Source organism: Molothrus ater, chromosome 19 (assembly GCF_012460135.2).
Source record: "Molothrus ater isolate BHLD 08-10-18 breed brown headed cowbird chromosome 19, BPBGC_Mater_1.1, whole genome shotgun sequence".
Classification (NCBI taxonomy): Eukaryota; Metazoa; Chordata; class Aves; order Passeriformes; family Icteridae; genus Molothrus; species Molothrus ater.
In genome coordinates, this window is record NC_050496.2 from 9,560,513 (window position 1) to 9,587,823 (window position 27,311).

At 42.2% G+C, this 27,311-nt stretch overlaps 1 protein-coding gene across 1 annotated transcript in view; it reads right to left on the reverse strand.

The window, feature by feature from the left end:
- Window positions 1-27,311, reverse strand: part of PRKCA (protein kinase C alpha) — a 149,325-nt gene that overhangs the window by 6,855 nt on the left and 115,159 nt on the right. The window contains 8 exon segments of the mRNA XM_036394402.2: window positions 4,258-4,398; window positions 6,803-6,910; window positions 8,277-8,357; window positions 14,292-14,430; window positions 15,070-15,132; window positions 16,692-16,783; window positions 17,823-17,996; window positions 19,289-19,432. Coding sequence (XP_036250295.1) covers window positions 4,258-4,398; window positions 6,803-6,910; window positions 8,277-8,357; window positions 14,292-14,430; window positions 15,070-15,132; window positions 16,692-16,783; window positions 17,823-17,996; window positions 19,289-19,432 — 942 coding nt within the window.

Sequence of the window (27,311 nt, forward strand, 5' to 3'; positions counted from 1 at the left end):
AACAGTGAAGTTTTAATAGCTGAATCCTGATAAAAAGCAGTCAGAAAGGTTTTCATCCATCAGCATGAGGTGACGAGATAAAGAGGCCTAAATATTCAGCATTACTGGGATACAAAAGGAAAAAGGAAATATTTTGATAAACATATGTTGGCAAGAGATACTTTCTTTGTCAAGTTGTTTCATTCTTTTTAAAAGCCTTATCGTACGAAATTAAATTTTTCCTGTTAGTCTCTAGTTCCTTTACAATCTGCAAAAAGCTTAATGCAATTCATTTATGTGCTTTGAGTCTTCACTGAACAGGCTCTGAACTCCTGAATTCCTCTAAATTCATAAATTTATTTTTATTTATAAATTTAGAAATTCACAGATTCCTATAAATTCAGTGAACTCCTATAAATTCATAAATGATAGCAGGAGGGCTGGGCAGGAGCACATCCTGGACAGGTTCTTGTTCCAAAACTTGCTATCACAGGTTTCCTCCTTTATTTTCTTAAGAGACTCATTTTGGGGCAAAGTCCAGCCAAGAAGGGGGTTAATACAGCTACAGCCTGAGCACAACAAAAGAAACCAGGTTTGTAGAAAGAAGCCTTTGGAGGAATGCAGAAAAGACTTGATAAGCAGGGAAGTATGATCAGAAGCATGCTAAAAAACAGAAAGATGGTACCAGAATGAAATTAACTTATGTGCAAGAAAAAAAAAAAGGAATATTTGAAGAAAATGAGGCATTGAATATTGTGGAGAGGTGAGGAGGGAAGTGCTAAATGTGCTCATTTCAAAACTACTGTAACAGATCTTTGGACAAAGCTGGTGTGGGATAAAGGCAGTGAATGTTTCTTCCCATTGGCCTCACCCTTTCCTCTCTATCCATCCCTTTAATGTCCCTGCATGTGGATATGAAGGGTAAAATTCCATTATTATCTTCAGACTCAAGAGGATAACTTGGAAAGGACAGAATATGGCTTGTACAATAGACCAATATGAAATATTGGTTTTTTTTTCTGAATGAATGCAACACGGGCAAATCTGTGCATTTGTAGGAGGATGCACTGGAGAGGGGCCACTGAGGGCATTCAGAGTGAGAGGTCTGGAAACAGCCCAGGCAGAGTTTCCAACCTTCCCACAGAGCACCTGGCAGGAGCTGGGCCGGCCCTGCCACCTGAGCTCAGCTCTCAAGAACTTCTCCTGCCTCAGGCACACGTTGGCTCCTATTCCAGACCTGAGCTCAGGTCCTGGAGCCCTGCTCACAGAGGACACTTGTCCAGCCCTGGAAGAGCACCAGCCCAGGGACACTGCACCATGATAAAGCTCATGGGGCTCTGCTTTCTCCACCCAGGGTGGGTTCTGCACCACTCATGGAATGCCCTGGTGCCCACTGAGCCTCTGCATTTTGGAACTGAATCTCTGGAAAACAAGAATGGAAAGAGCTCAACTTTGACAAGGAGAAAACTTCTGAGTTATTGGCATGTAGCCCCAAATTAAATCGAATTAACTTAGAGGCACAACAGCCAGCTCAGAGCAGCCACAAAAAGAATTTTTTTTATTGCTAAAAAGGAAATTTTTGCTAAAAAAGATGTTCTACAGATAAGCATCATCCTGCAATAAAATTATGCTATTTTCTTTATTTTTAATTTTTTCCCTCTTCTTTTTTTCAGCAAATGGAAAGTATTCAAACAAGCTGGACATTGAACCCAAACTTCCTGAGACTATTAGGTCTCTCACATTGCTTAGGCTAGTAGAGGCTAAGAAATAAATCACATGAAATATGGGTATATTTTGGGTACAAATAGAGTAACTTTTAAATAAATTTGTATCTTCAATGTTTTTGTCTTCACATTAAAGAGTAGCACTGAACCTTAAGGCATTATTAGAGTACAACTGAAATTACAGAACTCCTCAAAGCCCTAAACTTGGAAATAAGAGTAAAATGTCCTTGCCAAATAATCAGTCTATGCCTATAACCTGTGAAATGTCAATCTGGAGGGGAACATGTTATTTACAGCACCCAACTGCTGACCAAAATCTGCAGCTCTGTGTTCGAGTAAGGACTGTGGAAGCAGCAGGATTATTCCTGCAGGAAAGCACTTCCCAGAGAATATGTACCTACAAAGGTTTCCCAAAAAATATCACCCCAAACAAAGCCTATAAATACACCCATATCTTCAAACAGACTAAGGGTTGTGTGTTTTTTGCTTTCTAAAATCAATATCCATCCCTGGAGGGATTTGAAACTTGTGTAATGTGGTGTTTAGGGACATGGGTTAGTGGTGGGCTTGGCAGTTCTGGGATAAGGGCTGGGACTTGATGATTTTTAAGGTCTTTTCCAACCTAAATGACTCTATAACTGAATGATACTGATACAAATAGAATCAGAATGAGCTATGCACAGGGTATGCAAATACTGGACTTGGATTTTAAGTTATTTTTGTCCAGGAGAGTCGGGCTCTGTGTGAATCCGCCTCGGTGTATTTTAATAGCAGCCTGTGCAAACAAACCAGGTCATGATAACCAGGGAGACAGAGCACAGCTCTCTGGGGAGGAGCCAGGACCTGCCAGGAAGCTCTGATGGAACCAAACCACACCTGAAGCTTTTAGCACCTTCATGCTGGTGTTACTTTGAACTTCAAGGAGAGTCTAAGCACTCAGCTCCTGAGCTAATAGAACTTACAGATGTGAAGGTAGGTCTGCTTTATGATCAGCTTTAAATTTGACTTGAGCAGCATGCAATGAAAATCTCAAATAAAATAAGCCCTAAGAGGTCCCCTTTGCTCAGCCAGCTCTGGGGAAGGGTTGGCTGGCAGCACCCACAAGTTCTTCACTTATTTACACCCTTCCCTGCCTGCAAAATCCACACCATATAAAAAGGTATTTCCTTTAGCAATAAACACCCTTCTCAGCTTCAACTCCTGTTAATGCAAAAAAGTAATTTGTATGAAAAAAGTGAAGAATAATTCAGGTATTGGTGTCCCTCTGTTCATTAGTTTGTGACAGATACTGGTGTTTCTGTATTGGCAAATAAATCAGTGTAAGAGCAGTCATCCTACACCTGAAGTGCTAAAGCCAGCCAGGATTCTCAGCTGAAAAATAAAAGGGTTACAGAAGAAAGGTTCGATGTTAGGACATAACAATTTACAGCTGTTCCTTAAAGCTTGTGTTCTTGTGTGCAAACTCTTCTCTTTGCCTGTCAATGAAGCACAGTACATGCTGAAAGAAATTCTGGCTCAACAAGCAAAGCTCTTCCAATTCTATTATGCAAACAGCTCTCAGGTAAGGACATCTTTCCACTAGCTTGGATTTCTCAAATGCAGATACATGTGTGCAAACCAGTAATGAACATGGAAAATAAACCAGGGATTCATCTTGCAAACTGAGCAGACATTGCTGTAGGATGGGGAATAAAAGCCCCTGTGCTGGGCTACCAACCATGGAGAAATTCACCCTCTAATCCAAGCCCCTCAGTCAGATCCTGACTTTGGATGTTGCTCAGAGGAGACAGTTGTTAACCTCATTTATGACCAGTCTCGAGTGGCTGATGTGGAAGTGCCAATTTTCCCCGTGTTCAGCTCCTCACATGGTGCACGACCATCCAGGCAGGGCTCAAACCATTGTGAGGCTTTTTTGCCAAGCACAAAGTTCCCCAAGTTCCACCCAAACACAGACAGGCTCACAGACAGCTCTGCCCTCATCAAACGGCCTCAATTCCGCCATGGCCCAGATCTGCAGCAGCAACCCCACCCAGACAGCCCGTGAGGGAAACGAGGCCTCAGGTTTGAACTTTTTCTGTTTTTCACATTCTGTGCTGCTTTAGTGAGTGGGTCTGAGCTTCACATTATGGGATGGTGAGCTTTGTGCACAGAGTAGGGAGACAAAACAATTCCTGCTCTAGCTGGGCACCAAGGACAAATGATCCAAATCTCAGGCCCAAGAGCACAAACAACGTGGGCTGGAGAGAGAAAAACAAGCAGGATGGGACTGGATGGGATGGAGCAGTCATTGAACAATTAGCTCCAATATTCAAATGGACCAAAACTTATAAAAAATGTGAGATCTTGTGACCTTTTTCTTCCATCTTGGAGCCACCCAGGCAGAGCCATGTCTGTGGCTCTGGTACTGCCAGGGTGTGGCCTTTGAAGGCACTTCAGTAAATATCCTCTTTATTCCCCTTAACTCCATCCAGCCTCTGTTCCAGCTCCTTAAGGCATCAGTTTTGGTGACCCAGATGGGACAGTGAGGCATCTGGACCTCTGGCACCTCACTCACCACTTTAGGTTTGAAAGGTGGCTGAATCTCTCTGTTCTCCAATTTCTCCCAGTCAATTCTCCTGAAGAAAGCATGTTCCCTGATGTCTCTTTCACCTTCCAGGCCACAGCCAAGGCGTTTTGCAGGATGTTTAGTCATCAGCTGTTGGGAAGAAAACACCAAACTATTCAGTTTAATGCTGGAAGGAAAGTGAGAGGGACTTTTCCCTGCCTGCAATACTCTTGCTCCTCTCCCGAAGATAAACACTGCTCAAAAAATTGTTTTGAAAAGCTAAAATGAATTTTTTGGAGAATTTTCTTGCTTCATCACTGGAGACAGCAAATCAGCAGCAAAATTAGGGGCTGCACTGGGGAAGTTTTTCCCACTGGGCAGAGGTTGCTGCTGGAGGTGCAGGTGGTGCCCAGGACCATCCTTGCTGCCTCACAACTCACTCCTGAATTTCACCTCCAGTCCCTCAGATCAGTCTTACAGATCTCCAGAACAGCTCCTGCCCTATCTCAACAATCAATTAAACATCATAAATTCCAATGCACTAAAGCTCCATGAAGTACAACCCCCCCACACTCCCATTTCATTTTTCTGGGGCTTGTTCAAGACATCTCATTACAGAGCCTCCAATTCTTTGGCACCCAGCTGACAACATCTAATCTGTGTTTCCTCCCTTGCATTCTTAATGACATCCTGGTCAATACCATACCCAGTTACAGAGATTAAACAGACCTGGGGAAACAAACCAGCCCCAAATCCACCAGCCTGGTGTGATTAGAAATTAGAATGTGCTCCCTAATTAACAAGTTCCTCAGCATTTTCCAATTGGTGTGTACACTGCGAATTGTGCAATGTAGCCTTAAACCCTCACCTCCAGTTTTGTGGGGACTTTTTAAAGCTCTTTTACAAATTATATATGATTAATGTACTGCTGGGAGTGATACCTCAACAGATCTTCTTAAAACCCCAGTACCACTTTAGTCTCCTTCCAAATGATGAGTTGATCTGATTCCAATTTTGAACCTAAAATAAAAGTGACTCTAAGCAGGTTTGGGAAGCAGCTCTGCACTGGGCAGGAATCACAGCCTTCTTCAAGATTAACAGCAACATTCCCATTTTTGTTACCTTTTCCAAACCCCTTGCTTTAACAGTAGGTGATAAAAGAAAATGAGAGTATTGATTCCAGTAGTTTTAATTCTTTCTGAAGTTGCTGCATTTACCAAAACCAACAAACTCTCAATCAGTGGAATGGAAGTCAAGCAGACAAATCAATTCCAAGAGCAGAGTGGGCACGTTTGTCTTGCCCAATGGTGCCCAGTCCTGGGACTGCTGAGCTACCACTGCCTGCAGGGGTCAGAAACTTTCTCATATTGACTCCTTAGCTCAGGAAGAACTCCCACTGAAACCTGAGATCAATTTGTCAGTTTAGCAGATGAAGAACATGTCAGTATCGCAGAGACTTGCTCAAAATCTCAAGGTGCAGGGTAATTTTAGCTTTCTGCCCTCCCTTGACACGAGCACACAGAAGCAGCAAACAGGGGAGCTGAAAACAGGGCAATTTCATCAGGTTCAAGCTGTGCTGTTTGAATATGTGATTGTCACGACAAGGCAGCAATCTGAATGTACTTTACAAAAATACATCATGTTTATTTTTTGTTGGCCAGCACATCTACACTGGGATAAGCTCCAAAATTAGCATGGTCTTTCATTTTACCTTCTTGTTCCAAACACCTTTTCCTTGATGATTTTCTTTAATGGACTAATATCCAGCTCATGTATAATACTTCATAAATGGTTGAAAATGATAGAAAGAATGTAAATACCAAATTAACTAAGTGCAGTGGTATTTTATCAGTGTAAGTCAGACATCAAATAACCCATTACAAGCAGTGGATTGGAAAAGCTGCAGACTGATGGTGCTCTGGAGAATCACATGGAATCAAAGGAAAGTCAAATGAATTCTTTTTTCTTAAGCTAATCCCCTGAAGACAAATCTATTATCTTCCTCAAAAGTAAAAAAAAAATTAATTTAGTATCTAAGAGCAATTTTAGGCCACACAGGTACCACTGGGTCAGAATTTCGCTATGGTTTCCTTGCATTTATGCTGAAGATTTTCACATAAGCTAATCTTCACCTACATTTAAAATTTATTCTCCTCAACTCCTGAGCTCTGATGCTGTCATTAGGCATTCTGGGCTGAGGACTGGCTGGAGTATCTCCAGCCAAGCTGAGAAATCTCACCCTGCAGAACTGGGGCTGTGCTGCTGTGGGCTGAGAGGCAAAGCAGGGGGAGACTCTTCACACCATGGTCCTGTTTATAAATTCTGCTCTGCATTTGGCAGCCACTGACTCTGACATTTGTTCTTTCCATAAAACAAACAGGCACAGTGGGAAGAGCCCAGCACTTACCAGTGACACCAAGTGACAACACAGCTCAGCACTGCCTGACAGAAGTTGCACTTTAAAATACTACAGTGCTGTGTCAGAGCCAGGCAAACCCAGTGACTCACAAGGACTGCCAAAAGGAACTTAATGAAAAATAACATTTTATCTCACCCCCTTGCAGATGGAGACTGCTTCTTTGGACAGTGACTTTGGGTAGGAAACATTATGCTCCATTATGGACTGGAATAGTTCATCTTCATCTTCCCCATCAAATGGAGGCTGTTGAAAATAAATCACAAGTGAGTAACTCACTGAGTTTTCCTTTTTGTGCTTTTAAATTCTCCACTTTTTATGAAATGGCATGACAACACCATGCCCAAAAACATCCATATACAGCAATGCTCCTGGTCCAGGAACATCCCCCAAACCCACAGCAATCTGCAGCCTGGATATCTGCTGACCTAGAAGCTTAGTGTTTGACAGTCTCAGATTAAAATCAAGGAGAAATGCTCATTTCTGTCCCAAGAATGGCAGCCAGGTTAATGAAATGTGTGCAAGATTATCTTTGTCATCAGCTTTAATCCATTTTTAAAGCTACTGTGCACCAGACAGGCAAAATACTTCAAAGGGTGAAGTCTGGAGAATAACTTTCAATCACCTTGTGCTAAGGTATATCCATTCCTCACTTCATTCCAGTTGGACTCCACTTTGTTTTATGTCCTGGCTGTGGATTCTGCTGCTGAGACTATCACAAGAAAGGGCTGCACTATATTTTAAAATACAGGGGTGGGAAAGTGCCCATGGATAAATCCCCAGGATATGGGCCCTGTGCAAGCCCAGCTAATGATAAATCTCCTTTCCCACAAAGCATTCAGATGAACAATATTTGCAATTCAGCCTGCAAATGTTAGCAGCTGCAGTTGCTACACACTAAAACTTTTAAAATGTTCACTGGAATTCTGCAGAGAAACTCTTAAAGGCATTTCTTACAAGTGTATGTTTTAAGCTAGGAAAATGCCTGCCTTTACCTAACACTCCCTGAAAGCCAATTGCAGGGATCTTTTTCGACTCAAGACTAAGAGAACTCCTTCAGGCTGGTGCTTTTCTGCCATTTCTTGCAGCACAGGGCTGCTTCCCCACCCCAGTGACTCAGAGCAGCCTCTCATTAACTGTGCAGAATGAGGGGTCTGTAACTGAGCACATTTCCAAGTGCTCAGACCCATATTTTACCCCCAGGACATACAGTACAAAAACTGTATTCTTGGGACTTAACTGCAATGCAGAGCTTATACACACTCTTATTATGCTTCCCTGTGGTTTCAAACTCCTAAATGGTATTTCTTCCACTTGACATGCATTTTCCTGCTCAAGTGTCTCCCTTTCAATTCTGAAGATGCCTATTTATAACATTATTGCAGTACAAAGGAGCTGTATTCAAAGGCTGAGCTTGATTATGTGGGTGCAACATAAAGAGCTTAAAGCCTAAATACATTCTCAGTTGAGTCAGTCAAGAGTACAAGGAGATAACAGCAGAATGAAAGGCTTCAATCCTATCCTGTAATGGTCTAAAGCTTTAGGGAGCCTTGAAACAGAGCAGCCTTGGAGGGCAGGAGGAGGTCACAGAGCACGGCAGGGGGAATCTTACCTGGCCAGCCAACATCTCATAGAGCAGCACACCATATGCCCACCAATCCACAGACTTCCCATAGGGCTGGTAAGCAATAATCTGCATAATCACAAAAAAAAAAAGCAAAGGAAAAACCCCTGTGTTAACTCACCCCAGCATTAGGTACATGTGTGACATGCAGAGAAGGACAGATTTCCTTGAAAAAGGCCAGAAAGACAATCCTGTAATCCTCACTCCAGCTAATCACAGGTTTCAGTGGGAGTTGGATTGTTTTGCAAGTGTTAGGCTAAACCCACCCACACCCTTGGGTACCCTGATATCTTGGAAAATACAGCTCAGAGACTTCCTGGGATGTGCACTTGAGGCCAAAGGAGGAAGCATGGCAGCACAATGCAGGAGACAAGGCAAAACCATTATCCCAACTGTTTGTGTCAAAGTCTGAAATCATGAGGCTTACTTAACTTATGGACTATCAATAATTAAATAATTTCAATAATTTATTTTCAATATTTGTATTTTTGTTCTGCTGTAAAAGGAATCAAAACTTAGGAAAAGAGCAAACCTCAAAAAACCTCAGTTAAGTTTTCCCAAGTTGCATGATTGTGATACTCAGGACAAAACAGCAGCTATACCAAAAAGAAAGGGGGTTCTGCTGTTCAGACAAATGGAAATGTCAAGTATTTTCCATGCTCTGGGCTCACATGTGACTCACAGAGCAGTACAAATTGAGTTGTGACACAGGGAAAGGCTGCAAGTGCCAGCAGCACCCAGGTCACCCCCTGCGTCATCCTCTTTAATCAGGGCCTCCTCAGAGATCAGAGGTCATGGATTTAAGAGCAGCATTTGGTGATGCTGTGGAGGAGTTTGGAGGTGCAGGTGCTCCTCAGATCTTTCTAAACAACTGTGAAGGGACTCTGTGAATTGGGAAGGGATGGAGGACAGCCCAGTCCCTGCCCATCCCCACTGAAACAGCATCAGAGCCTTTGACTCCAACCTCTCTCCTTCTGCTCTGGAATGAGCAGGGAGCTGAGGCAGTCACAGCTCCAGAGGGGCTTGCATTTCATTCTCCTGTTTGCTCGGGTTTTTATTCTTTGTGAAATAAATTGCCCAGTCAAGTACACATCACACATCCTAAATTTTTTAGTAGTCTGAAAGAGAAGTTGAACTGCCAGGTTCTGTAGTTGCTCAGGAAAATAGTGAGTCACCAGTGCAATAAAGCAGGACTGCCTGGCTACTAAAGAAAATTATGGTCTCTGTGTGGATATATGTCCTTGCTTGAGATACAGCAGCACATAATTTAAAAATTACTGCAATATTTCTAACCCAAGGATTTCAAAATCAATTGTGCTTTGGAATGTATTAGACAAGCAGAGATAATAACAAGATTCTCATCTGGAAGACCCTGCGTAAAGGCAGTCCATATTATTTGTCTCTTAGCAGTAATATAGGCTTAAAAAATATATTTGGGACATTCATTTCATCTTATAGTGACATACTTGGTTACTTCCCCTTCATTTCCATCACCAGTAAGTTCCTGCCTTTTGATTTATTAAATCAATATTGCCTTTTGAAACACCAAACACTTTCAAAGTTTCATCCAGGAAAAACACTGGCCTTCACACACAGAAAATGACAAAACATTTCATCCTCAGTCCTTCTCTGACAATGGCTTCCAGCCTTATGGAACAGAATATTGTAAATAAAAAGGGGATATTTTTCAGGTCATTGTTTTGCAAGGGCAGAACATTTTGTACAACAAGTGCAGTCCAGGTATGTGGTTTTGGGAGGAACAGCTTCTTCCAATTAGCAAATGAGCAAAAATGGATCCACAGCAGTGAGAAAGAGAATGCTGCCACGCTGCCAAGGTTCTGTACCTGGCAGCCAGGTCTGTCCAGGAGCCCACAGCTCACTTCTGTCCCTGGTGTGAAGGAGTTTGATGGGATTGCTGAGAGGAGGAAATGACTTAAATGCTGCAATGCCATGTCCTACAGTGAAAGCTGTACCAGAGCACCCAACAATGCTGATTTTTATCCAGCAAGGGGTGAGTCAAGGCTGGGTTCTTCTCCAAACAGCATTCCCATCAGGAACTGCAACCTCCCCTACGAAATCTGCCTTTCTCTATCTGGAGAAACTATCAAACAGAATCAGGAGAGGCAGAATTAACATGAAAAAAGCTCCAATGGATGCTCAAAATCACACAGTTTTTCTGCTGTTTGAGCAGAGCAGTGCCCCTCTGAGCTGGCACACACCTCCCTGGCCTGGATGGAAGAGTGGGAATTGAGACACAAACACAAATACAACCACCAGGGCTGCAAGAGTCCCACTGCAAATGCAGTGACACCACCTTTTCCACTGAATTATCTCCATGTAGAAAAGGTGCTGCTGTCACAGTCTGCTGCATGGGGAGTTTTCTCCCTTTAATCCCATCTCAATACCCCCAGTTGGAATCAGCAGCTGGGTCCTGGGGAGGCTGTGGCTCAGGGAAAGCCAGACCAGCCCTTTGCCACGTGTGGAAGCCATGGATGAGCTCCTTGGACTGGGAGCTGCTCCCAGCACCAACTGGGAAGTGCAAGCCAGAGGGAAGAATGCTCACTTCAAGGGAGGATTTACATGTGGGAGGAAGCAGATGAGCCTTCAATGTACACTCAAACATGCATTGGTGTGAAGTCAGCAAGTTCTAAATGTTGTGTTTTCAGTAGCTCCCTCCTCATCACCCAGAATTCATCGAGTGCCACCTCCCAGCTGCTGCGCTCAGAGCCACCCCTGCCTGCCTTGCAGCAGCTGCCAAAGTCATTCTGTTCTACCTGCATGGACAAATTCTGGTGTCTGTTGGAGCAGCTGGGGTATGAGGTGAACCTGTCCTGTCTCACCACAGTGTGCAGAGCACACCCAGAGCAGTGAGGGAGCTCCTGTCCCTAGAGATGAAGAACTGCACCCTCCTCTATCTATTATTTCTGATTTTCACTGGCCAGGCAGAAGTGGAAAGTTGATGGGATCATTCTCTTCCCTCCTTCTCCATCATTAATTTAAATGATTGCCTTTTTCATGTCCTTTTGCATTTCAAATGTCCCATTTTACCCATCTATTGCCATGCATTAAGAGCTTCTGCCTTTCCAGGTTCTGTGCATTTGAGCACTCAGAAAGAGCACAGGAATTTCTCTCATCAAGCAAAATTGGCAGAAGGGGTTGCTTTTTTCCTTTTTTTTCTCTATTTTGCCTCCAAGGAAGGCACAGTTAAGAGCAGGACACAGAGATTAATATCAGCAATTTGTAGGAATGTTTAGATCATTGCAGCTAGTAGCCAGTTGGGATGAAAAGATTATATCCCAGAGGCAAGAGGAAATCTTTTGTGAGCATATATGATGTCTGCTGGAAAAGTTAAAACTAAGTTATTAAAAGAAATAAATATTACTATCACAAGAAACAGTCAAATGCACTTTCCAAACCTCTGTAATACCTATTTGCCTCCCACAATCCTGGCAAATTCAGGGTTGGAACTAAAGGTTTTGAGGCTGTGAGATGGAAGAGAAGGGAAATGGAGTTTGTAATTTGAATTCCTCTGAAATTCAGAATCAGCACTGTGGCTGCTGCAGGGATGCTGATGGTGGGGTTCTGTGCTGGCAGAATCCCTTCCCCCTAATCCTCCTGACATCCATCTCCTCCTGTCTCTCTTGACTGGTCAAGGAAACACAAAGTACTCATTGATTTCACAGCTATTTTACCACTCTGACCATAAATATTTAAGTTCAGCACATCAGGAAATACTCTGTACAAGATAACCACTTTCTGCCTGAGAGAAGCTGTCAGACCTGGGATCCCACCAGTTTAACCTCTGCACACTCCTCAAATTGCACAGCACAAGAAAATTAGCAATAATTCCAGCCCATTATACACCCAGGTAACAGCAAGTGGCAACTTTCCCACTCAGAGGAAAGGGAAAACATTATTTTGCAGCACACCAAATTGGGGGGTTCACTTTGCTGAAGGCAGCACTGCATTGCTCTGCTTTTCCATGCAGAGCTGGGACAGGGGACACCAGCTGAGCTGTCCCTGCAGGGTCCTGGCAGCTGTGTGTTCTCTGATCCATCTGTGGGCAGGTCCTGCAGGGCAGCGTGGGCTCCCTCAGGCCCCACAGGAGTCACCACATTCTTCCCCAAATGCTGCTGAAAAGAGCTCATTCTCCAGGCTGGAGTGCAGCCCACTCACAGGATTCTACTCCAGATACCTTCAAGAGTTTATTTAGATTTAGCTCCTTTATCTCCACCCAGCAGGGATGTGACAGTGCAAATGAATTCTCATTAAAATCTATTAGAAATTTCAAAATTTTAGCCCATGGAAACATGGGCTGAAACACCCCTGCAAGTGAAACAGGAACCTTCCTTTGAAGTTCATCACAGAACTAGTCATCAAACTGTCAGTCACAATAATGTCCTCAGAGACAAAAGAAAATCAGCCAATTAAACAAAATAAAAGCAAATCTGTTTTTAAGATAACAGACTAATTTCCTCTCACTTACTGGATGTTTTGGTAAAAGGCTTATTTCCTTATATGAAATTTCCAAATAAAGTAAAATAATTTGCTCCAGCATTGAGCCACACTGAGCATTCTGGTATTGACAAAATGTTCTTTGGCATTAACTGGCACAAGACAATTGCCACAGAAAGGACACTTTAATTTGTAATATTGGCTTCATTTATGTTTTGACAGAAGAAAATGAAATACTATTCTGGCTGTTCTGATATCCTGCTGCAAGCAACAGCAAATGGGAAAAAAACAAGGGTGTAGAATACACAACATTTCATGCTGAAAAGCATGAATTAGCAACCTGGGAAAAAACAAACTATTTTTCATTCCAATTTCAGAGATGACAAAATTCACCTTAGACACTAATTTACTTGTCTGTGTATAAATCTCCCCTATTCCAACAAACATTCAATTACAGCCAGAAATGCTCCAGCCAGAGCTGCCTCTTGCTCAGTAGCCAGTGAACAACTGAGTCTCTTGGATCAGGATCCAGCCTCTTGCATCAAATCTGCTGCCAAACAAATCAAGACTCCTGAAAGCTCAGTATGCACAAAGACCAGATTTTAATATTCATATATTTGAATTATATCCAAATCACCACATGTGCTTGTTTTCAATTCTTTAGACCTCAACTACTGAAATACAAATCATACCCAGACTTAACTCTAAGCTCATATTTATGCCAGTGCCTTAAAGCACAACTGGGCTTCTCATGATCAGATTTTCATTTCAGACCCACTGCAGTTGGTTCAGGCTTCAATGTCATTTTCAGTGGCTTGAAAGCTGCACAGTATGGCCAAGTCACGGAAAACTCAAGGCAAATTATGGATTTATTACAACAACTCCATTCAAGGCTGGATCTTTCAGCTTTTGAAGAGGATTTCAATGACAGGAGCTCTCCTGAGACGAGGAGCAGCAACTTGTGGCAGCTTGCAGGACATGGCTGGAGGAGACCACAGTGCTTCTACAGAGAGGTCAGCAAGAAGCTTCAAGACCTCATGAGTCCTTTCCCAAAAACCAGTGAATGATTTGTGTTTTCCTGAAAATGCCAAATAATCCTTTAAATAAAGTTGTGCTGGCAGCTGGGTGAACCTATGGAGGAGTGGATTAAAGCAGCATTGTTTGCTCCCAGTGAAATATTTACTGATCTCAGCAACACCTATGTTTGTATAACTTCACAAACTGCAAAGTTTAGTATAATAATATTTCCAGGCTACAAATTTAAGATCAGAAGTTGGTGAGCCTGTTTGGTTTTTTTTTAAGTTTTTTGGTGAAATGAGCAAAATCTTATCTCACAAAAAGTTAGTTTTTCAATTAACTAGGTATTTCTTAAAATAGTGAATAGTCTTATTGGTTACATTGCATTAATTCACAAATATACCCAATATACCTGCAGAAGTTAAATGGTGCCATCCATGGAGTAAGAGCCATCCAAACCCAGTGGTATAAAATGTGGAGAGACAATTTCCTTTAAGGGACTAAAAGGTTCTTGAAAGGGTGAGTGTTTACCTCAGGTGCAATGTAGTCTGGAGTGCCACAGAAGGTCCTGGTTGTTACTCCATCCAACATGTGCTCCTTGCACATTCCAAAATCAGCAATCTTAATGTGTCCTTCTGAATCCAACATCACATTATCTAATTTCAGATCTCTGAGGAGAATCACAGTAATTTAAGGTTAATGTTTGGGTTCAGCTGGGGTGAGCTTATTCTGAATTAGGAATATTTGCAGCTCTTTGGGAGTGGAGGTTCAGGGTGCACACGTGGGGCTGGCTCAGCCTGGAGGGAGCTGGGCAGACATCTGAGAACGGCCTTAAAATCCTGGAATGGGTTGGAAGTGACCTCAAAGCCCATCCAGTGCCTCCTGCTGCCACAGCAGGGACACTTCCACTGTCCCAGGCTGCTCCCAGCCCTGTCCAGCCTGGCCTTGGCCATTCCAGGGATCCAGGGGCAGCCACAGCTGCTCTGGGCTGCACAAGGAATGAAGAGGTGGCTGTGCCTGATCCCTCATCTGAGACTTTTGGATGTGTAATATGGTTAAACATCACCCAGAAATACAGAACATAGAGTTTACCATTTGCAAGAGGTTTTATTTGAGTGGGGCAGAGCAGAGGTGTCAGAAAGGTCAGGTGAAAAAGGGCTTGGGTTTCCACCTCACCAGCAGCAACACAACAAAAAGAGCTCTACACTGATGGCTTTCTGTTTTAAAAATACACTGAAGTGTTAAAGAAACTGATCATTTGGGGATTTTAAAAATAGTTCAGATATTACTTATGTCAGATCACACTCACCTATAAATAATCCCTCTGTTATGGAGAAAGAATAACCCAATTGAGATCTCAGCTGCATAGAACCTGTGTGGGGGGAGAAAAATTCAACAGATTTCTTATTGCCTCCTGATTTTCTTCTGGCAAAATAAATTGCAAATGAATCATGGTAAAGGATGACAATATTGTAGCATATGAACTATGTGATTTATATTGTATATATACAGGTGACATGAAAGACATTTCACTTCAGCTGGACCTTAACAGATACATTTTAAGTATTTGATGATAAAATAATGCACAATCTAAAAAAAATGGAAAATGGCTCCCTGGACCACAAAAACCAGTGCAGCTGGAGCACAGCTTTTTTTGCACTAACTCTGCTGCAAAGGTCCTCATCTCTAATCACAGATTGATGAATTCAGGATGCAGCTCAATGTACATTGCAATTCACATGGCATGAAATAATTTGCAGAAATAGTGTTCCTTTATACAGCCTGTTAATGGATTAATTACACGAAGCTAATTAAAATGATTACCATATAAAATATAATTGCTGAATGCAGTTAAGAGGTATGGAATACTGGTGGCTGTTCGAAGCTGGTTGCTGTGGAACTGTGCAAATTACGAGCGAGAGGATTATTTAAAAATGAGATTAATTTTTAGGCTCAGCACAAGGGAGAGGAAGCAACTGAGCTCTGCAACACTCCATCAGAGGTGTTTGTGAACACGTGTGAAGATGCAGCACAGGCAAAAGCTGTCATGAAGCACCACAGATTTTGCCAAGTGTTGGCAAGTTGCATTAGCTGGAGTCAAGGATGATCTGACACCATCTCAGTTTGATTCTGTGAGCTGTTAAAATGTTTGTCTGCATCTGAAACACTTCTATTTAGAAGGCCTCTCGTTTAAACAAGCCCTGATTGCTTAAATCAAAATGAGAAATTATTTTAACTGAATGCTTAAAGCAGTTGGTCACCCTTGATTTTGAAGTTTGATTAGTAAATGATTTATGAAACACTAACAAGTGGTGATGAGGTATTATAAGGATGGCTAAAATAGTACTGATGGATCTATTCACTCTTAAATATGCTACAGATAATTTTCAGTGGCTTACTCATGTGCCAGATGTACAATTACCTGAAAAGAATCATGCAGATAAACAACTCCTAATTCCTTATTAATTCCTCACAAATATATCACAGAAATTCTTACAAGCTATACATTGAATTTATCTTGTATAAACTCTAATTTATATCACAGAGCTGAGTCTATTTGTACTGCCTTTCTCTGTGGCACTAATTCAGACTTAAGTGTTCTACTCACTGTTTTTTTTTTAGTATTTGCTTTTAAAAACAACATCAGAATATGAAGTAACATCTTTAATTTCCTGCTGCCCTGTTTAAATTCTTGTCACTTTTCAAGAAGCCTCTCCTGGCTTTGTTTGTGCTGTATTTTTGAATAAATACACAGCTACCTTTGGTCTATGTGTTCAAACAACACTTTAAACACAAACTTCAGATTTTGGGCCTTAAAAACAAACAAAGGCCAGACTGAGTTTCATCCTGAGCCTGGGAAGCAGAAGAAACCAAATCCTCCTAGAGTGTAACATCAAGATGATGGTATGATTCAAATACATCAACACTCACACTGCTTGTGGCTCCTTAAATTTTCCTACTTGCTGGATGTGATACATGAGATCCCCACCATTGACATACTCCATCACAAAATACAGCCGGTCCTAGGACAAAGTATTAAAGAGGCACAGAAATAGATTAGAGACAGGATTAGATATTCACTGATCAGCCAAAAAGAAAAAAAAAAAGTCACTAGCATGTTATTAAAAAGCTTTTAGGATTATTAGGGAAAAAATTATAGATCAGGAAATGGAATGTTTTGTACAACCTTCAAGAGTAAATGATTGATGAGATCTGTCTAGTTTTGCCAATTTTAGTGCCATGCTTTTACAGATTATTTGTCTCCGACGGTTTCAAGAATTATACAAATATAGCTCAGTCTGAAAAATCTGTCTCTAAAAATAAATGAAAAAAAAAATCCAAGATGGTAAAAAATTCCAGATTGCTTTGAGGCCATTTTTAATTGCTGCTAAGAAGTTTTCCTTTGGAAGATGGTGTGGATGAGGCACTTGAGGATGTGGTTTCATGGGGAATGTGGGCTGATCGTTGGACCTGGTGATCTTGGAGGACTTTCCCAGCCTCAGTAATTCCATAATTCCATGTCATCCAAGAGGCTGGCACAGTGACACTGGGCCATCAGATCAAACCTCAAATGTGTCACTGGGAGATGTTCTGCAATGTGATGGGCAAATATCCACTGCACATATTTATAAGGAAAGAAGAAAAAAGGCCCCTCAGTGTCACCAAGAAGTGACAGAAAATGAAATTAAATCCACCAACACTGATTCATGACTAATAACCCCACAATATAATAACAGCCATTAAGACTTTTCAAGTACTATCCTCAGAGCTTTAAAAGTATTTGTGAACCTTTGGGAATCTGGGCTTGAGGCTCTGACTTAGCAAAGCAGACACATTTAGTCATGCTGGCCTGCTCCAATAACTTCATGAAGGAAAATCTTTAAAACTGTTTTTTATATTTAAGACACAAGGAGTATTTACACGTGAGATTTCTTCACCACTTTCTACGGGCAGAGGCTACCATACGTGGGTTGGATGATAATAAATGTTACTGGAGTGATAAAATCCATGACCAGCAGCCTGGGAAACATCAGGGTGGCAAGAAAATCAGAGCTCACGTACAACTGTCTGGAAACAAGAGTGGAGCTGGGTCAGGAACGGGGGCTTATCTTGCAGTGCCAGGACTCGTTTCTCCACCATGGTGCACTCCACATCATCATCCTGGATCACCACATCTTTTTTCAGGATTTTGATTGCATAGAGCTCCTCTGTGCCCTTCCTGTCTGCCAGCATCACCTGCAGGGCAGAGAAACAGCAGAGTGAAAATCCCCCAGTGCTGGATGCTGTGAATTTTAAACTTTCTGTGCTTAAAGGCACAGACCCACGAGAGAACACTGCATTTGACCTGAGGCTGTGAAGAAGGCTTCCAAAATTGATTGAGAGTACTGGGATTAAGGGTGTGTAGTTGGCTAGAAGTGTGTAATATCACAGGGTGGAAAGCTGTGGGATTTTAGAATATAGAAATAAATATGAAGCAAGATGGAGGTTTTAGGGTGGAGGCAGGTTGCTCTTCTTTACCTTCTTCCTTCTTTTTCATGGGTTTGGGTGATGTTTTGTAATTGTGCAGAAAAGTCTGCGGTGGGGGCTTCGAGTGATCAGTTATTGGGTTAAAAGGGAAAATAATCCAGGTGTCAGCTCTTAATTGGAGAGTTTAGTCTTAAAAGACCTTGTACCAAGAGACTGTTGGCCATTTTGTGCCTTGCTAAGGAAGAGCTGCCCAACTCATGGTTGTGAGACTGTTCTACTGATAAGAAATAATAAACACTTGAGTCTGAACATCAACGACCATCTCAAGTGCCTTCAATCCTGACCTCGAGAAACTGATACCCCAGGCCAGGGAGGGAAGGTCACTCAGATGCCTGAAGATTTAGAGAGATGGCAAGCCAGCTTTTCCTTTAATTTGTACAGACAAATTTGATCAGAACTCCAAAGTCACGATCCTTGTACAGTTCAGACAGCCTGTGCCCAAACCCACTGGTTGGCTGTGGGCTCGTTGCTGAAGGGCTGATAAAATGTTACGTCCCAGGAGACTTCTTCAGCAAAGGGCACTTCATCACCTGAGTTTTGTTCAAACAGGCAGGAAAATAGCAGTCTGTTCTCTCAACTATTGGATTTCTAATACATATACACACTATTCCTGGTTTTTTCCAATATTCACCCTTACCAATGTTGGTGACTTCCAGAACTGGCAGAGTGACCCAGGTGTTAAAGCCAGAAAAGCAGACCTAATTTCCTTGAAATTGCCAAGAAGTGAGGATCTGAAAGTCAGCCACGAGTTTGCATCTTGCCCAACAATCTGAGTTTTTAGATTTATTTTTATTTTTTCAATATCCCAATCAGGACTAAAGTCTGCTAAGCCTTAGGGTGAACAACCCTACTCCTGTTAAGAAATCAAAAATTCCTTCCTGAAAAATGCACTTTTGACTCTGGATCTTTTTTCTTAGAGAGCTGTTTAGTCATTCTTCCTCGAGCTAAAAAAAAAAAAAGAATAAAGGAATGTGAATGGATTAACTCTGAAGAATTCCTACCTTCCCAAAGCTCCCCTTTCCAAGAACCATGAGGAAGTTGAAATCTGTCAGCTTCACCCTGTCCAGATTGTTGGATGGCACACTTGAGTTCTTGTCTTCTGTTGAAGTAATGACTTTGTTACCAGCTGGCCCAAGTTTGGCTTTCTGAAGAACATACACACACGTACACACACAAAAACAGCAAAGTGAGAAGAACTGCCCATTTCCTGGCAGAAGGGATCTCTGGGTGAAGTTAGAGCTGGAAATGGCCAGGTCTGAGGTGGCATTCCCAGGTGAGAGGCTGCATAACAAAATATGCACAGACACACCTTCAAAGACTCATTCCAGCAATACTTTTGACATTATTGACGGAATTAAAGTGGAAAACTGTGTTCATGTATAACCAGATAAAGCAGATACACTTATCTGGTTAAAAGAGCAAAAACCAAAGCAATGCCCAGAAACAAAATTAAAAAATCATCATTTACTTTCAGGCCAAAAGCAGCTTAAATGGTGCTTTTGTTCTGAAAGACCAAAAAAAAAAAAAAAAAAGAGGCTATCCAAAAATACCATGCTGTAATGTACATTGGGTATTTTAGGATATAAACAACCTCCTCAAAACATTCTCTTTCCAAATGGAATTCTTCAACAGGTCACTGCATAGCAAGAGATAAGAGAATTTTGACATGCACTAAGAACCTGCATTAAAAATCCCGCAGCGCGTGAGAATTAATGCAGATGAACATGGCCACTTTCAAACCAGCAGAACAATCAACTTTGATTTTCAATCAAGGGTTGATCTGGAAAAGGGAGGAAGGGGAATATTACAGACAAGGGCTGTACCAGACACTCTGGTGTACAGGGGGCTGCAAGTCTCAGTATTTCACATGAGACACCATGGCATGGCTCAAGTAAGCTGCATTTCAAATCTCAGAGTTAATGCAAGAGAAAAAAGTAAGACTCACCAAAAGATAATGCAGGCTACAAGATAATATCCTTTTTTTTTTCTCAAAATAATCCCATATACCAGCAGAAGCAAAGCCAATAAGGTTTAGTAATTCTTTGGGATATAAGTGCTGTCCCCATCTGTCTGGTGTGTTGGTCTGGTTAATAACCTCTAATATGGTTGATTTACTTTTTGCCAGTGATGTATGTCTGACAATTCAGGGTAACTACTCTTCTCTCTGCTTCACAAAAGGACAATATTTGTGTATTATCCCTCTTTCACAGATGAAGAAAATTACAGAAATGGAGGTTTATTCAAAGTCACACAATACCTCCCTTTAAAAGCCATGCCTGGCTTACCTTTGGCACTGGAAACTGGGAGTTACCAATTTTCCCCTCCTCAGAGGGGTGTAAAACCATAAAATTGAGAAGCACTTGATTCACAGGCTCCATCTACTCCTGCAGTAATGCCAGATAATCATCTGACAAAATAACCTCCTGTCACTTGAAAACCATATCCAGCTTGGATGACTCTTCCTGCAACTTTATAACTGCAGAAAAATCTTATGCCCTGCCACAGGGACATGGATTTTGCCAGTTTAGATCTCGTTATTAAAAAACCTGCAACACAGCTTAGAATGGGGAATTTCCTGCACAGCAATGTTATTATTTGTTTGCATGAAAGCAGCACTTGGAGATGCTGATCAGGATCAGGTGCTGTGCAAACATTTAGGGAGAGCCAGTCCTGGATGTCAGCTTAAATCCCAAGGGATGTTCCTAGGGCAGGGCTGGCTGCTGGGACAAATCTGTGCTGGAGCTCTCTGGCAGCACAGAGCTCCTCTTGAGACCACACAAGATTGAGCCATGAGCAAAATGAGGGGAAAAAAAATCCCCCAAATCCTAATATCCGTTATTTGTACAAGATAAAGACGTGGCTCAAGGGAGCAGCTTTGCTGGCCATGCCTTTGTAATGTTCCACAAATGGGATCTCAGATAAAGATCTTGCTTTTCTCATGCACAAAGCAATTTCAATATCCTCCTTTTCACTGAGTAATGGAGATCCAAATCAGGCTCTGAATGGGCAGCACCAGCTTTATTTCTTACACCTTTAAACCCACTGGGCAGGGTGTTGGCAGTTGGTTTGAAAATGCATAATTCGAAACAAAAATCAAATTTTATTCCAAGGCCATTTTTTTTTCAGGTACAAACCTGCCAATCAGGCAGGGAGTGCTCTCTGCAGCACTGCAATCCCAGGCTCTGGGGTTTCCAGCACTTTTTCCATAAAAAAGCATGGCAGACTCACCAGCAGGCTCCTGTGCCTCCTGCTGGCTCCAGAGCTGGAGGCACTGCACTCACTCGGAGTCAACATGGGCTAGAATTGTCAAGATCTGAAGGCAAGGATCTTAAAATAATATTTGAGAACCCAGCCAAGGCCTCCCTGCATCCTCTGAGCACTTAGATTCAATGAGCAACAGACATGCTCCTCTCAGTCCCATTTTTCAGCTTTTTTTAAGTCAGACATCACTCTGAGTTTGAGAATCTCTTTTTGCAGATGGCAGATTTTTGAGGAGAACAAAAATTCCTCCTGTGTTCTTCAGGGGCTCCTCCTGCGTGCTCAGGTGGGCTCTGAGCTGTGTGACCTGGCAGGAGGTGGACAGGGCAGGAGTTTATGGATGAGTGGCATGGGATGGTGACAATCTTGGGTATCCCCTGGCTGAGCTGCCATGGGAGGGGTGAAGAGAGAACCCTGCTGGAAAAACCAGGGACAGGGCAGCCAGGAATGCTGGGAACAACCAGACTGACTCAAAGGAAGCACATAGCCCCAAAGTGGCAGGAACTCATGAAATTATCATAACCTTATCAAAAACCCATCACCTTGGCCAGCCACCATTCCCTCAGAAGCATGCAAAAACCCTTTTTTCACATTTGGCATGTGAATTCCTGTTACTGCTTTTTGGCTTAAGGTCCTAGTGGAAATAGAGTGAGGATTTCAGGACATTTCACTGAGCTCTATCATGAGTTTTGTATCTGTTTTTTTTTTTTGTATCATGAGTTTTGTATCTGAAACACCTTGGCTGTAGCAGACAGAAAATGCCATGCAGCCAATATCCTCTTCCTGACTGCCAGAGCAAAACCAATTTTGCAGCTACAGAAAGGACATAAACTCAAATTATTCCTAAAAGCTTAATGGAAAAAACTGATATTTTGCCTTTCCTACCATGACTAAAATTGAAAATCGCAGAATCCTATTTGAACCCTCCTTTATTTTTTATGGATATTAAAACTTGCTGAAGTTGAAGACAGTATCCCAGGCCCTGGATTAATTTTCAATCCACATTCCAACTCCTTGGCTTATTATCTCAGATAAAACCACAGTATTGTTACAACCAAGCCAGCTTGCAGCAAACCAGCCAGGAAAATAGAATGTTAAAGATAGATTAGTCTGCACTGGGAGCAGGAAAGTTAATCTAAAAAGAAAACAAGACATGCACATCATCTTACTTCCTCTGCTTTGGACGCACCTTATCTCGGCCAGTTCTTTTACCCTGAAACCACAGGTGAGACACATCTTATATATTCAGCCCAAACTCACTTCTCCATTGAGTGCTAAGAAATTACAGTGTGCTACCCTGGAGAGACTCTGGGAATTTGGTAGGAGCTTTTTGCAAAAGATATCTCAGGTTTCACAGTAAAAACGCTTTAGATTTCTTTTTAATCTAAGAGTAACAATTGTACTTTTAATTAAATAGGAAAAAAGTTATCCAAAATCTAATGAGAAGTGTGATGCAAAGAAGAAACAGAAGTGATTTAGGGAATAGTAATTCTTCATTTTTTATGGCAATTGCAGTAATTCTTGATGATTCTTTTCAAAACTTTCTGATTTTCCCCCTGTGAAGAAAATTGACTAGGACAAAGCAATAAATCTGATTGTTGGTTCTTCTGCCTTCTGTGTCTATCTGCAGTAGAGAATCTCAGGAATTACAGAGCTAAAAGACTGAATTGGTCATTTTCCACATTATTTATTCCACATAAATAAAAGTTGTGAGGATTAAAAATAAAAAAAATACAAAATTCTCTTTCATACTCCCCAATCTCTTTAGGGTAACGAGTCTCCTTCCAAGATGTCAGTGCTTTAACACCTTGCACTGCTCTCCTCTGCTGCTGGGTGAGATTGGCTTTGCTCCCACATGGGAAACAAACCCCAGGATCCAAACTCAGAGCCATCCCCTCCTACCCCCCAGGCACAGCTTCAGGAGGGAGAAAGCCACCCCCTCTGCCATGGTCAGACATCCAAGCCAACCCAAAGCTTGGTGTGCAGCTCACTAGAGGAGGTGCTCCTCGGTTGTCAGGGAAACTCACACCCAGAGAGTTCCCAGATGCCAGCAGGATCATCACTGGCACCACATTTTCGAGAGGAAAAAGTGATAAATGGAAAAATATTTACCAACAATGCTGAATTCCCACCACATGAACAGAGTCCATCCTTTATTTATTGGCCCCACCAGCACCTGGGTTACCTGGGAGGTAAAGGCAGAGCTCTGCTGCCAGCAGCTGAGTGCTCTGGATTCCACATGGATGCCAGCATTCCCTCCTCATCTTTCCAGCTTCCACCCACCAGCCCTGCTCTGCCTGTGCTGAGAACAGTGAGTGCATGATGGAACAAGAGCCTGCCCAAACCCCACAGCTCTGACAGCCTGAGCAGGCCAAGGAGTGACTGCACAGGGCTTGTCTGAGTGTCACAGAATCACTGAACAGTCTGGGCTGGAAAGGACCTAAAAGCTCATCTCATCCCACCCCCATGGCAGGGACACCTTCCACCATCCCAGGCTGCTCCAAGCCCCGGTGTCCAACCTGGCCTTGGGCACCTCCAGGGATCCAGGGGCAGCCACAGCTTCTCTGGACAACCCAAGAACTGAGATTTGTGGAGCAGGAATGTCTCCTTGCCACAATTCAATCCCTCTAAAAATTCTAACAAAATCCCTGCCTCTCACATGGCAAGAAGTTCTCAACAGTTCTTTGCCAGAGCCCCAGGTGCTCCTCAGATGTCCCTGGGTGAAGGAATCAGCCACCTCACACTGCCACAGCTGGAGCCAAGGCTTCTGCTCCTAATTCTTGAATCAGCCCAAAGCCATTGCAGGTAACATTCTCCATATCACTTAGAAAAATGGCAAAATGGATGATGAGAAGTGAGGATGGAACAGCCTGGACAGTAAAATTCCAGCTTCACTACTCCAGCCTGGGAGGCTGCAGGTGTGAAATGAATGCTCAGTTCTGCATGTGGCTACCAGGACCCTGCACAAGGAGCATCAGAGCTGCCCAGATCTCAGACAAACCTCAGAAGATGGCACTGACAGAACCAGCAAAGCTCAGACTAAGGATGGGAAAACTGAAATAATAATGATTTATCCAAGTCTCAAGGAAGGACCCATTCAGTTTTCCAGTCATGTACACACGAAGTGGGAACTTTGATCAATGTGTTGAGCCATTAGCAAGCCTTTAATAAAGCAAATAAATCCAATAAATTTCAAGTCAAAATCTGGAAGAAAAGCCTCCCCCCATCCAGTGAAACGTTCTCTGTCATTGTGGCAGCTTGTTTCTTACATTATTGCATTTCCAATTCCACGTAATTATAGATGCTCTGATAGACTATCAATTTCCTACTTCCCACAACTTAATTACCAGGATGCTGCGAATTTGAAACGAGGAGTCCATTTCTAAGCCCCAGCAAGACCTAATGCTTCACCAGGCTGAGTTTAATCTTCATGCCATAACCTAAGGGCACTTTGTACCTCATCAGCAGAGTTCTGCTGGAAGACAGGGAGGTGCCCAGGACAGAGACACCATCAAGGATTCAAGAGGTTCACACATGGATTTCAGCCATTCCTTGGTGAATTTACACTGCAGCAACATTTCTCTGCAGCAAGGGGAACACTGAAGAGATATAAATAACCAAAAAGCTGTTTATCAGCACTCTGAGATTCATTTTCATGATGGCAGTGTCACTATGGCGAACTGGGATGTAATTAGTAAAAACCACAATATATCAAAATGAGAATGTGTTTTTCTTTCAATGGCTAAAATAGTTATTGAAAAAAGAGCTGGGAAAAAATCATAGCATTCCCATTGCTAGCAAAAAGGCACGAGTGCAAATGAGATGGTTCATAAAGATATAAATGAGGTGGGTGATAAAACTCTACCTGGGACTTAAATACCAACTATTTCATGTCTTTAGTTTACTTTCCCCCTCATTTCCTCCTCTCCTCCTCTTAAAATTGTTTTGTATTTACCCTCTTAATTACTAATAGTAAATTTATTTAAAGGATTTGCCTGCAACAAATATTTGTGCTGTGATTGTGCTGTCTGTGAACAGGATTAAAAATGCCTTTTGCAGGAAGCATGTCCAATCTAGGGGAACCCCACTCCTGAAGCCACCAAAGTGCAGGGCTGAGCAATCCCGAGGTGAGCAGAGCAGGACCTGCTTCTACACCTGCAATGATATTATTTGATTAGAGGGATAATTATCACCAGTGCCAGTTATTAAACTTGAATAAAGGGCCGTGAAAATGTGAAAAACATTATACTGAATTTTACTGAAATTATGGATTAAGTAACAGGTTTGTATTTTCTAAGGATATATACACACACAAATATTGTGGATGATTTCCTTCTTTTCAGGCCTTTTGCAGGAGCCAGCTCAGCTCTGGGAGCTTTTCCCTGTTCTTTGCTGACCTCTTGTGGTTTCTCACTCTGAGGAGAAATTATTTTCTCAACCTCAACTTTACTTAGGATAAAGAAAAAAAGGGAATCTGAAAGGACAAGACAACAGTTTAATATATCATGGAGCTCCTCAACAGATCTTTTTTGTGGGGTTTGTAACAACATTCCCTATTCAGTTATTTTTGTTAAACTTTTTTTGTCCTGCTGGATAGAAGTCAGAACTGTGTGAAGTACCTGAACACACAATTCCTAAAATATTCCCAAATGTGCCAGGCACAAGGTGGAGGGAACCATATTCCCTAGAAAATTAAGACAGTGAAGTCAAAGAACTATGAAAGACATTGGGAAAGGGATGGATCTATCCCCAGACAGGAATTTCAGGGGATATTGCCCTGGACAACAATGTCTGTCTGTGTGAGCTGTGAAATCCAGAGAGGGAAGAGTTTCCAGTTCCCCATTTGGCACTGTCAACATGTTTAATCTGTTTAATAATCCTGCAGCCACCTGAGTCCACTTTGTTTCATGCCTTTATTGCCAAACACTCTCTCCCCTGCAACAGAGCAGTGCCTAATGAGATGAAATGTAATTAAAGAGGCTGCCTAGGAATAATATTCAAGAATTCTTGCAGAAGTATCCTGTGGTGGTGGTAATAAAAATCCCCAAAAGCAAATAGGATGCTGCAACAGCAAACCCCTAAGTGTCAAAAGAAGAATTGCTTTACTATATGCTCCTCCATTCTTTAATTATGCAAATTACTGCTAGTTTTCAATAATAAAAAAACCTAGAGCGTGGATTTTGCTTTGAAGCATAAACCTTATTTCAATAAGGGAAAAAGTAAATTAAATTTCTGTTCTAAAAGAATTTTAAGGACTTCAGCTCTCCCTGATCTTAGAGCAAATCCCTGCAATCAAATCCCACCAGCCATTCAAAGCTGCAGAGCAGGACTGATTTTAAAACCTTGGGATTCTGCATCCAAATCTTCATGTGCTCTGGAATGATTTATCTCTCTCACACACACAGATGAAGGTGTTTTCTGCATGATGTTGAGAAATAATCTGTTTAAATACACACTTTGCAGTGGGACAAAAGCAGGATAGGTCAGGATAGGTGTGTGGCCCTTCCCAGTGTCTGATTATCCCATACACAAATATTCACAGTATCTCCCATTTACTGAGATATTATAAATGAATTTTTGTACATTTCCCGGTTCCTAGCTCAGAACTGTTGTGTTATCCTCAGGAATGCTGCCCTTCCTCCTTCACTTGCTCTTGCTGCTTCCCTCCAGTTCCAGCCCTGCAAACCTGGGGATGGAGCCTCCCCAGCAGCCCCACACCAAGGGACTCCCACAGGTCCATCCCAGAGATGCTCCTGGCACTGGGAT